This window comes from Sapajus apella, unplaced genomic scaffold (genome assembly GCF_009761245.1).
Source record: "Sapajus apella isolate SASKATOON/1434 unplaced genomic scaffold, GSC_monkey_1.0 scaffold4, whole genome shotgun sequence".
In the NCBI taxonomy this organism is placed as follows: Eukaryota; Metazoa; Chordata; class Mammalia; order Primates; family Cebidae; genus Sapajus; species Sapajus apella.
This window is the reverse complement of record NW_022436944.1, coordinates 1,019,518-1,032,010: the sequence shown is the minus strand read 5'-3', so window position 1 is coordinate 1,032,010 and position 12,493 is coordinate 1,019,518. Positions and strand designations below refer to the sequence as shown.

Here is a 12,493-nt window from a genome sequence, read left to right as displayed (position 1 = left end):
CCACCATGCCCAGCTAATTTTTTGTATTTTTAGTAGAGACGGGGTTTCACCATGTTGACCAGGATGGTCTCGATCTCTTGACCTCGTGATCCACCCGCCTTGGCCTCCCAAAGTGCTGGGATTACAGGCGTGAGCCACCGCGCCCGGCCCCTTGTTTAATTTTTCAAATCGGAGTGGGAAAATAGAAGGGAGAAGTATTATTTTGGAATTATAAAGAACTTAATTCTTGTCTACTGTAACTCCTTTATTTTACACATGCAGTAACTGAGACCCAGTGTGAGCATGTTTTACAATAACCTCCATTTCAACTCCATGAGGCCCGGCGCAGTGGCTCACGCCTGTAATCCTAGCACTTTGGGAGGCCAAGGTGGGCAGAGCACCTGAGGTCAGGAGTTCAAGACCAGCCTGGCCAACATGGTGAAACTCTGTCTCTACTAAAAATACAAAAATTAGCTGGGTATAGTGGCACACGCCTGTAATCCCAGCTACTTGGGAGGCTGAGGCAGGAGACTTGCTTGAACTCAGGAGGCGGAGGTTGTAATGAGCCAAGATTGTACCACCGTACTCCAGCCTGGGCAACAGAGTGAGACTCGGGATCAAAAAAATAAAAGTAAAAATAAATAAATAAATAAACTCCATGAAGGCAGGGACCTGGACAGCCTTGTTCTTTTCTGTATCTACAGAGCTCAGCACAGACCTAGACACAGGCTTACATAGCTTTTTAGCAGTTATACAAGTGCACTGTGTCATGTATAATGCCCTTGACCAGAATCACCAATGGAGTAGGCAACAGAGATAGTTTGCCCTTGAGGATTCAGCTTGCAAATGTGCATTGAATGAATCCATCTTTTTTTTTTTTTTTTTTTTTGAGACAACAGAGTCTCGCTCTGTCACCCAGGCTGGAGTGCAGTGGCCTGATCTCTGCTCACTGCAACCTCCACATTTCAGGTTCAAGCAATTCTCCTGCCTCAGCCTCCTGAGTAGCTGGGACTACAGGCACCCACCACCACACCCAACTAATTTTTTGTATTTTCATAGAAACAGGCTTTCACATGTTGACCAGGCTGGTCTCAAACTCCTAAGCTCGGGCAATCTGCCTGCCTTGGCCTCCCAAAGTGCTAGGATTACAGGCATGAGCCACTGTGCCCAGCAGAATTAATCTTTTAAGAAACTGATTTATTGTCCAGACGTGGTGGCTCACGCCTGTAATCCCGGCACTTTGGGAGGCCAAGGTGGGCAGATCACAAGGTCAGGAGTTCGAGATCAGCCTGGCCAACATGATGAAACCCCATCGCTACTAAAAATACAAAAATGAACTGGGCGCAGTAATCCCAGCTACTCAGGAGGCTGAGGCAGGAGAATCGCTTGACCTGGGAGGAGGAGGTTGCAGTGAGCTGAGACTGCACCACTGCATTCCAGCCTGGGCAACAGAGCCAGACTCTGTCTCAAAAAATAAATTAAATAAAACAAAAAAGAAAAGCATTCATCATACCCAGTGCTCGAATGTCGTCAGTGGTAAGTCTGCAGCTACCCAGCCTCAGGATTTTTAATTTGCTGACCAGATGCATTTGCTGAGTGATGGAATGGAGGGTTCCACCTACAAAATCATTCCAGGAGATATCCAGTTCTTCTAAGTCCAGGAGAAAAGGCAGCAAGGCAACTAGAAGTGAACAGAAGAAAATACAGATATAGGTATGTGACTTGTGATTTGTAGCAAAGAAAAGGCAATGTCTACATGCACAGGACATAGTTTTGTACTGTAAGGGAATGGACGGGGGCGAGCATGCTGACTTTTGGCAAAGCAGGGAGCCTGTACAACTGGAGAAATTGTAATGTTACATTTTCTATTTCTTGGGATGTTTTCTATTTCTACCAAACAACTGCGGTCTGAAAATGCAGGGATGTGACACTAAGATTTCATACAGCCTCTTTTCCTAAACTCAGCTCAAGTCTTCAAAGCTTAAGGAAGGATCAATTAACTTGTTTGAAAAAAAAAAATAGTAATGCTACTCCTGTAATTCTCTGGGACCACTCAGCAGACTTGGGGTTACCAGGTGGGTAGCTAAACCTGTTTTATCTGCTCATCTCAATGGGAAGGCCCCGTCTTCCTGTGTGCAAGGTCTATGGCATACAAACCCATTTCTTTCATGTCTGCCATTGTTAATCCACAGTTATTCAAATCTAGACACTTGTCAACAGCCTTTTTGCCCAGCTTCTGCAGGAACCGCTCATTTTCCTCCATACTGGATCTCAGTTCCATTTCTGAACTCAGAGGCTTAGCTGTGTGATAAGCATAAAAAATAATTTGCTGTTGATGGATGTATGAAAGATGCATAGTGAGCACAATCAGACAAGTGAAAAGACTGCACAACTCTGAACTGGCCTGTTAGAAAAACTTCAACTCAGAGGTAGAGCCATTTACTGGGGACAAAGCTTAATTAGCCTCTGTTCCTGCCACCAGGTGCCCAGACACTGCTTCAAGGAGCCAAGGAACTCAGTGGCTTTTCTATCATGACCTGACCTGGACTTAGCATGAAGACAGACAGAGCTGCATTCCTGGGTGAGAAGCAAACCTCCCAGCCCAGCTTTTGAGATGCTTGCTTACTCGAAGGGCACACATAGCTTTGGTGGATGCAACTGCTAGGGAGGAAGCAGAGATACTTGTCTCCTAAAACCAAGCAGGTGAAGAGGGGAAAACATCGAAATCACCATCAATGAGCTTCAAATGGCTCCACAGAGCGGAATTCTTGCCGGTCAGTTCTTAGACCATTTAATTGGTAAACACAAATCCAGAGAAAGTAGGCCTTGGAGAGCTTTTGCTCTTTCTCAACTCCTACCAGCAAGTACATTTGGAAAGCCTTGCTTGTCCTTCCTTCTTGTTACTGTGGCACCCTCACCAGCTTCCTCTGTAATAACACTATAATAATATGATAGCACTATAATAATAAAAACTATCATTTTATTAAGCACCTACTATGTACTCATTCTTTGACTACTTGTAGGTGCCATCTTTTTTTCGTTTCTTTTTTTTTTTTGAGATGGATTCTTGCTCTGTCACCCAAGTTGGAGTGCAGTGGCACAGTCTCGGCTCACTGCAACCTCTGCCTCCCAGGTTCAAGTTATTCTCCTGCCTCAGCCTCCCAAGGAGCTGGGACTATAGGCACCCGCCACCACGCATGGCTAATTTTTGTATTTTTTAGTAGAGACGGGGTTTCCATGTTGGCCAGGCTGGTCTCGAACTCCTACCTCAGGTGATCCATCTTCTCTTGGCCTCCCAAAGTTCTGGGACTACAGGCATGAGCCACCATGCCTGGCCAGGTGCCAGCATTTAAGACATACATGAAATACATCATACTTTTATAAGGAAAAATGAATATACATGTACTCAGTAATTTTAAAGTGGTTTTGTAAGTGAAATATACAACTTTAAACATATAGCTACATATATTGAAATCCAAGAAAAAATCATAAGTTCTGGAATGTGCAGTAATATCTTATTAGCCCTGACAAAAAGGTATAAGACCACATAGCTAAGAAGAAATGCATTGGTACCAGTGAAAATTAAAAGATAGTAGGATTGCAGTAGTAATGCATTTAAACCAAATGATTAGCAGGATAATAAAAACTATACCTCTAATCCACAGCAGTCTTTGGCTTTCTGTTTGTTCTAAGAAAACCGTTTGTAGGATACTAGTCTTTGTTGGAATGATTGGTGTTATTACCACATTTCACCAGTAGGAGGCAGCAATAGCCACCATTTAACCTTTCCACTCTCCCATTTTTATGGCACGTTAGACACAAGGTATTTAATTTTGGGCAGAGTTGCCAGATTTAGGAAAAACAACAGGATGCCCAGTTAAATTTAAATTTCTTTTTTTGCTTTTTTTTTTTTTTCGAGATGGAGTCTCACTGTGTCATCCAGGCTGTAGTGTAATGGTGAGTTCTCGGCTCACTGCAACCTCTGCGTCTCAGGTTCAAGCAATTCCTCTGCCTCAGCCTCCCAAGTAGCTCAGATTACAGGCGCCCACCACCATGTCTGGCTAATTTATTTTTTGTGTATTTATTTTAAGTAGAGATGGGATTCACCATGTTGGCCAGGCTGGTCTTGAACTCCTGAACTCAGGTGATCTGCCCGCCTCGGCCTCCCAAAGTGCTGGGATTACAGGCATAAGCCACCGTGCTCAGGCTTAAATTTCAAATCAATAAGGAATCGTTTTATAGTATGACTCAACTACTGGATGTATTTTCTCTGGAAACCCTAATTTTGGGTTGAGCAGAGCAGAGTTGTGGATGGGAGACACGGAGGGACTGCCGTTTAGGTGCTGGCAAAGTACAAGACATTTTGTCTAAAGGAGTCGCAAACAATTTCATAGATTTGGAGACTTTGAGACATGATTAATTAGGAAGAAGCAGAGCCTGAATTTGAACCCGGAATAGTTGTTCCAAAGCCCGTGGTGTATGTGTTTTATTTCCGTATTTAAAGATTTCTCTGCATTGCATCTTATTGCAGTCTCTCATTTGCTTTTAAGCTTTTTTTTTTTTTTCTTTTGAGACAAAGTCTCGCTCTGTCTCCAGGCGCCAGGCTTGAGTGCAGTGGTGCAATCTCAGTCACTGCAATCTCCACCTCCTGGGTTCAAGCAATTCTCCTCCCTCAGCTTCCCGAGTAGCTGGGGACTACAGGTGTGCACCACCATGCCCAGCTAATTTTTGTATTTTTTAGTAGAGACGGGGTTTCACCATGTTGGCCAGGATGGTCTCCATCTCTTGACCTCGTGATCCGCCTGCCTTGGCCTCTCAAAGTGCGGGGATTACAGGCGTGAGCCACCACGCCCGGCCCTTGTTTTTAAGCTTTTTACCCCAACCTACGATCATGTTCAAATTCCAGCCCCGCCAAACCCACTCTTCTGTTTTCTCCTCAAGACACTGCTCTGTCAAGCATTTCCCTCACTGTTAAATGTTTGGAAAGAGTGGTTTACACTTGCGGGCCCAACTCCTTCCCTGTACTGTCTGGTTGCTACACTCCTCTGTCCAGATAGTTTCTCAAAGGTCACCAACAATAAACTATGAACTGACAGATGCGGAAATCTCTCCACAGTCCACATCCCACTGGGTGCTCTGTCATGTTTGATGTAACTGACAAGTAGGCAGCACAGTCCAAAGACCTGGTTCAAGTCACCTGTCTGTCCGAGCAACAAGTCATTTAACCTCTCTGAGCCTTGGTTTACTCACCTATGAAATGCGTGGTTTATTTCTCAAGAGCATCGTGATTTAAACTTTCTGAACCCTCCCATGGACATGGAATCTGCAGGGCCTTTTACCTGAGAGGTATTTGGTAAATATTTGTTCAATGAGCAAATAATTGAATGAATAAATATTGGTTTTATAGTTCCTCAATACCAAAATAAATCATCGTGATAAATCTTTATCAAAACATCTAAATATGAGTACTAACTTATGAGAGCCCTGGACATTTCACAGACCATGTATTTCAATATTTTTTATCTATGAAACCCTGCCCGGGCATGGTGGCTCATGCCTATAATCTTAGCACATTGGGAGGCCGAGGCCGGTAGGTCACCTGAGGTCAGGAGTTCAAAACCAGCCTGGCCAACATGGCAAAACCCGTCTCTATTAAAAACCCAAAATTACCTGGGCATGCTGATGTGCACCTATAATCCCAGCTACTCAGGAGGCTGAAGCAGGAGAATCGCTTGAACCCTGGAGGTAGAGGTTGCAGTAAGCCGAGATTGTGCCACTGCATTCCAGCCTGGCGACACAGCAAGACTACATTAAAAAAACAAAACAAACAAAAAAAAAGCTATGAAACCAAATTAGCCAAGTGTAGTGGTGGACGCCTGTAGTCCCAGCTACCAGGGAGCCTGAGGCATGAGAATCTCTTGAACCAGGAGGCAGAGGCTGCAGTGAGCCAAGATTGCACTACTGCACTCCAGCCTGGGTAACAGAGCAAGACTCTGTCTCAAAAAAAAAAAAAAAAAAAAAAAAATCTATGAAACCTTCTCTTCACAGGATACCTTACGTCACAGCTCAGCATGTAGAGCAGGTAAGTCAGCTGCTGCAGCTAGGCTGGAGTGGAGTGGGAGGCACGGTGGGTGCGGGGGCAATAGCAACCACACAGAGCAGCTCTGTGGAGATTCAGGCCTTTTTCTAGCTGGGTTAGCTCTGAACAAAGCTCTTGGCTCTTAGTGCCTTCTCACAAGTTCCTTTCCAACTGAAGCCTGTCAAGGTTTGTCAACCAAAACACCTGATACTCATTAAACATTATTACACATTGGTAACAGGTGGTACTGTATCAGGAACCAAGATAACAAGTTCCTGTTTTCAAAGAGCTGCCTGTCTAGTGAAGGAGACAGCAAGAAAACCACAGTTCCCATGTAGATGAGAAGTGGAGGCGTGCAGTGTATGGTTGCACACTTCAGTGACAATAAGTCAGTCATATAGAATATACAGAGAATATAGAGAGAATATAGACATTCTCTTCAAGGCAGGAGAGTCTCGGGGAAGGATTTTAAGCAGGTAAGAGATAATGCTGTATCTGTGGTTTAGGAAGAGCCCTATGGGCCGGGTGCGGTGGCTCACGCCTGTAATCCCAGCACTTTGGGAGGCCGAGGCGGGCGGATCATGATATCAAGAGATCAAGACCATCCTGGCCAACATGGTGAAACCCCGTCTCTACTAAAAATACAAAAATTACCTAGGCATAGTGGCACACACCTGTAGTCCCAGCTTCTCGGGATGCTGAGGCAGAAGAATCACTTGAACCCAGGAGGTGGAGGTTGCAGTGAGCCGAGATCGCACCACTGCACTCCAGCCTGGTGAACACAGCAAGACTTTGTCTCACAAAAAAAAAAAAAAAAAAAGAAATAGAAAGAGCACTATGGCAGTGTGGAGGACAGACTGGCAAGAGAGCAAGACTAGAAGCAGAGAAACCAGTTAGAACGCTATTGCTGTGGTCCAGACAAGAGACAATGAGAGCTAGACAGCAGCAATGGAGAGGAAGAACCAGGTGGGATAGCTATTTGGGAACAGAATGAACATGCATTTAGGAGCCACTGAATTTTGAAAGAAATAGAAATGAGGAACCAAGCAGCATGGGCGGCCGGTGTTGCATTGCAGGGATGGCCATGGCTTGGTTTTGCACTGTTAATTTAATGACGATTACATTTATTCATTAACCTTTTTCCTGATGCTCTAAATCACACTCTAGAACAAAAATGAACACTTTTCTGATAGAGATGGTCTTTTAAAGACTTTAATTTCCTATTTATAAAAACATACTTAAAATACATTTAATTTACTTACCACTAAAACTATATTATTTTTGGCATTTAATGGCAAACAGTCTGATGGAAGGGAGGGCAGGTATAAATGAAATAAAATTGGCCAGGCACAGTGGCTCACGTGTGTAATCCCAGCACTTTGGGAGGCCAAGGCAGGCAGATCACCTGAGGTCAGGAGTTCAAGATCAGCCTGGCCCACAAGGTGAAACCCCGTCTCTACTAAAAATACAAAAAATTACCCAGGTGTGGTGGCACATGCCTGTAGTTACACCTTCTTGGGAGGCTGAGGCAGGGGAATCGCTTGAACCTGGGAGGCAGAAGTTGCAGTGAACTGGGATTGCACCACTGCACTCCAGCCCAGGCAACAGAGCAAAACTCTGTGTCTCAGGAAAAAAAAAAAAAAGAAGAAATAAAATCGGCCATGGATTGATTTTTTTTTTTAAGGGTCTCGCTCTGTCACCCAGCATGGAGTCCAGTGGTGCAATCATGGCTCACCACAGCTTCGACCTCCAAGATTCAAGCGATCCTTGTACCTCAGCCTCCAGAATAGCTGGACCACAGGCACACACCATCATGTCCAGCTAATTATAAACTATTTTCTAGAGATGGGGTTTAGCTATGCTGTCCAGGCTGGTCTTGAACTCCTGGCCTTAAGTGATCCTCCTGCCTCAGTCTCCCAAAGTGCTGGGATTACAGGCATGAGCCACTATGCCTGACTAATAATCATTAAAGGTAGGTGACCATGGGGATTCTTTGTTCTATTTTTGCATATGCTTAAAATGTTTTAAAAATTCTTTAAACCTAATACATAATATATTGATGACATTGCACATAACACATAACTTTAGAGAGGGATTTGACATCATTTATTTTCATAACCCTTGAATTTGCAATTCCTGTTCTGGAAATTTGTACTTCAAAAATAGCTAAAATACAGTAAAACAGTGAATGGGAAAGAAGGAAAGCCAAAGACACTCGCTGAAGGGCAAACAAGGAACTCATTGAGTAATTAAGACATATGAATGTAATGGAATATTATGCAAACATGAAAATTATACATCTGAGCATCATGCAGCAATGTGGGAATTGAGCAATATAATAATATGTTCCAGAAGTAGGATCACAGCCCCATACACTCAGGGGGCATCTGTAAGCTATTACAGCTGTGCAAAAGATGCCAATCTGGCCCCAGCGACCTCTCTGACTTGTCTTCCACCACCCACTTCCTCTCCACGTCTCCCATCCTGCTTCAGTACCCCTGACTTCCTGGCTCTCTCTCACTCTAGGCTCAGTCCTATCTGGGGCCTTTGCATGTGCAGTCCCTTTGCCTGAAGCTATTTCCACAAATACCTAAGTGGCTGGCTTTATTCATTTATTCATTCATTCATTCATTCCACAAAGCTGATTTTATTCAGATTGCTGCTCAAATGCCACCAAATTGAAGACTTCTTTCCTCCACCCCCATCTCTGTCCCATCATTCTTTGTCTCCTTAGCATGCATTATTTTTCTTCATAGCACTTATCACCACCTGAAGTTATATCTGCGTTTGGTTTTTTTCATGGCTGTATTTCTAACACTTAGAGCAGGGATTACCACATAGTAAACACTCAACAAATATTTGTTGACTGCTGGCTGACAGAACATAAATTCATACACATGAAAAAAAGACTGAAAATAATCTTAAAGAAACGATTATTTGTGTTATAATGAAAGAAAATTAGGTATTTTCCCTGAACCTTTCTGTAGTGTTACATTGCTTTTAGTCATTTAAAAGTAAAATTATGAATCATTTAAAGCATTTAAGCAACATAATAAATGCTTAGCACAGAAACTCAGAGTTAGAATCTTTAGTCTCAAAAGTCTTAAAGTCTTTAGTTTAACCCATAAGGTCACATTAGAGGAAAACTCTGAAAAATAAAGAAATACAGAGGCTGGGAAGGGTGTGTGTGTGTTGTGGGGCAGGTGGGGATGGTTAACGGGTGCAGAAAGAATAGTTAGAATATATAAGACCTACTGTTTGATAGCACAACAGGGTGACTATATTCTTTGTGTTACAAACAATCCAGTTATGCTCTTTTAGTTATTTTTAAATGTGCAAATAGTCTACATTTAAAAATAACTAAAAGAGGCTGGGTGTGGTGGCTCACACCTTAATCCCAGCACTTTTGGAGGCCAAGACAGGAGGATTACCTGAGGTCAGGAGTTCGAGACCAGCCTGGCCAACACGGTGAAACCCCGTCTCTACTAAAAATACAAAAATTAGCTGGGTGTGGTGGTGCACACCTGTAATCCCAGCTACGTGGGAGGCTGAGCCAGGAGAATCACTTGAATCCTGGAAGCAGAGGTTGCTATGAGCTGGGACACTCACAGCAACTCATTGTACTCCTGCCTAGGCAACAAGAGTGAAACTCTGTCTCAAATAAATAAATAAATAAATAAAAATAACTAAAAGTATAATCGAATTGTTTGTAACACAAAAGATAAATGCTTGAGGGGATGGATACCCCATTCTCCACAATGTGATTATTACGCATTGCATGCCTGTATTGAAACAGCTCATGTACCCCATAAACACAGGTACCGACTATGCACCCAGAAAAAATTAAAAATAAAAATGTTTTAAATCTGAAAGTAAAAACAAAACAAAACAAATACAACAGCAAAACACCAGCAGCCAGCAGCTTACCAGTGTCTGAGGTGGCTGTCTTCTGTATACAGTCACCCGGCTGGGAATCGGTTGTTTGAAGGTCATTTTTCTCTTCTCTGCTTTCAGCTTTGGAGCCCCTGAGAAATGTGTTGACAAATGAAGTCTGGGGCTTAGTTTCTCCTTCTGAGGAATTGTTCTTCCCTGTTTGACTCATGGTGAAATTGTTGGGGGTATTTTCCAATAAGACATCTTCCTGTTGTTTTCTGTTTTCTAGGATTTCGAAGAAGAAAATAAGATTCTGTCAAGCCTGCGTTCAATCAAAATATCCTCCCCTATGTGAGTGCCCCCACCCCCTGCCCCTCTACCTTTCTCTATCTTTTTTTTTTTTTTTTTTTTTTTTTGAGACAGAGTCTCATGCCTTCACCAGGCTGGAGTGCAGTGGCGCGATCTCGGCTCACTGCAACCTCCGCCTCCCAGGTTCAAGCAATTCTCCTGCCTCAGCCTCCCGAGTAGCTGGGACTACAGGCGTGCGCCACCATGCCCAGCTAATTTTTGTACTTTCAGTAGAGACGGGGTTTCACCGTGTTGACCAGGATGGTCTCGATCTCTTGACCTCGTGATCCACCTGCCTCGGCCTCCCAAAGTGCTGGGATTACAGGTGTGAGCCACCTCGCCCCGCCCTCTATCTGTTTTTTATTGCTGGTAATGTTTAACATAAAAATAAGAATGATGTAACCCAGGATCCGGGAACCAACAGATGGTAATAGATACACATCCAAAGCCATATGAGTTTTTAACTTTGCCCCATTTCACTGTGAGATATAAACCATTAAACATGACTTTGGCAAGTGCATCCAGTGTGTCAACACATCTTAGATTACAGCTGTCAATTAGAGTTACTTGAAAACTTAGCATGCCTTCAAAAGGGGATAGCCATTTGCAAAGCTGTTCCCACCTTCTAGTGACCCCCACCTCCTTCCTTTGCACACCGGCTCCTTTTTCTCTTTGCATTTTCATACTTTCTCTACCCCAACCCTGCACCACCACCCCACTGAAACATGTTGGCAGTAAATAATTCATTCATTCTATAAATAATTTTAAAGAATCTACTGTGGGCCAGTTATGTTCTAAATGCAAAAGACTCAACGGTGAATAAGACACAGCTCTTGTCTTTGATGGGATCTTAACCTGGTGGGAAGATGGACCTGTATGCCATTGATCGATGGGGACGAGAACCAAGAGATGGGGAGTGGTCAGGGAACCCCCAGGTAAACTAAGCATGCCTTGGAAAACAGATTTGGAACAGTGAGTGACATTGCCTGGGTTTTGGAGAACTGAGAGTTAGCTTTTTAAGAGAGGGAGGAGCATCCCAGGCAGAAGAAAAGAGTAAGCTCCAAAGCTCCCAGGCAGGAAGGGCTGGAAGAGCATAGCGTTGCAGGTGGGAATGTGGGTCGGGGGGTGTGGAGGTTACGAGTGAGGTCTGGTATGATTTGAAGCCAAAAAGGACTCATAAAGGTCAATCTATTATGGCTCCTGAGATTTGCTTATATTTCATGGGAGGGTTAGTAATTTAAACTAAAGGAATACATAGAGGTCTTTGTGTTTTGTTTTGTTTCGTTTTAAGGTAGAGATGGGTTTTTACCATACTGGCCAAGCTGGTCTCAAATTTCTGGCCTCAAGTGATCCACTCACCTCGATCACCTCGACCTCCCAAAGTGTTGGGAATAAAGGTGTGAACCACTGAGCCCAATCGAGGTATTCTTGAAATTACAGTGTTCATGGTTTCCTCTCTATAAAATAGATCTTTCTGTAATATTATGTTCCAGAACGGTCCAAGAAACATTTTACACAGGGAATCCTAAACATTGACCTTACAGAGCGCACCTCCCCTCCTGAAAGATGGAATGTTCCATGCATTTGGAGCACTGCTTTGGAAGTCACAGCTGGGCATTCCACGTTTCTTTTAAAATTTTCCTTCCATATTAGAGCAGGGCCCAGCCTTCGTTTATCCAGGAGCAGACAGCAGTGGAGTTAGAATTGGCCATGCCATGGCAGCACAGCTGACTAGTCTCGGGGGTTAGGTGGGAAAGAAGAAGGAAAGAGGGACTAACTCATAAATCCAAACCTGCAGCCCTGGCTGCCCCACCCTGATTCCACCATCACCCCAGGTCTTTCTCAGTTTGCTGCTCTTCTGGCCCCCCACCCAAGACTTACCTCCATGGTCATTTTCAGCCAATTTCACCATTTGGAGATTTAGACAGGGCTATTCTCTGGGGAGCAAGCTCAGTAAACGGTTTTACTTTTTTATCCTCCCTGCAAATGCACTGACTCCAACTCCCCAGGTCCTGAGAAAACACTGCTGGAGGGTGCTCCAGGATATGGTAATTTACCTAGGTGAAACCCCACCCAGCTTCTGAGGCCCAGCAGGTTCTCTGCGAAGATCAGTACACTAAGGAACAGGGAAGCCAGGAAGGCAAGAAACACAGGAACCAAGGAACAGAAGAAGATGCAAAGAAGAGGCGAGGAACCCGGAGCTTTGGGAGGCTG

The 12,493-nt window shown here is 43.9% G+C and overlaps 1 protein-coding gene and 1 long non-coding RNA gene across 3 annotated transcripts in view; one reads left to right on the top strand and one right to left on the bottom strand.

Annotated features, from left to right (window-relative positions):
- Positions 1-12,288, bottom strand: part of LRRC31 (leucine rich repeat containing 31) — a 31,050-nt gene extending 18,762 nt beyond the window's left edge. For both annotated transcript variants that reach the window (XM_032260870.1, XM_032260879.1), the window contains exons 1-4: positions 12,161-12,288; positions 9,986-10,216; positions 2,137-2,280; positions 1,493-1,660 (exon numbers count right to left, since the gene is read on the bottom strand). In XM_032260870.1, the coding sequence (XP_032116761.1) occupies positions 1,493-1,660; positions 2,137-2,280; positions 9,986-10,216; positions 12,161-12,191 (574 nt within the window). In that variant the 5' untranslated portion in view covers positions 12,192-12,288. The remainder of the gene's footprint in view (positions 1-1,492; positions 1,661-2,136; positions 2,281-9,985; positions 10,217-12,160) is intronic.
- Positions 2,278-12,493, top strand: part of LOC116538482 — a 17,296-nt gene continuing 7,080 nt past the window's right edge. The window contains exons 1-2 of the long non-coding RNA XR_004263650.1: positions 2,278-2,560; positions 10,221-10,282. This is a non-coding gene — a long non-coding RNA (uncharacterized LOC116538482). The remainder of the gene's footprint in view (positions 2,561-10,220; positions 10,283-12,493) is intronic.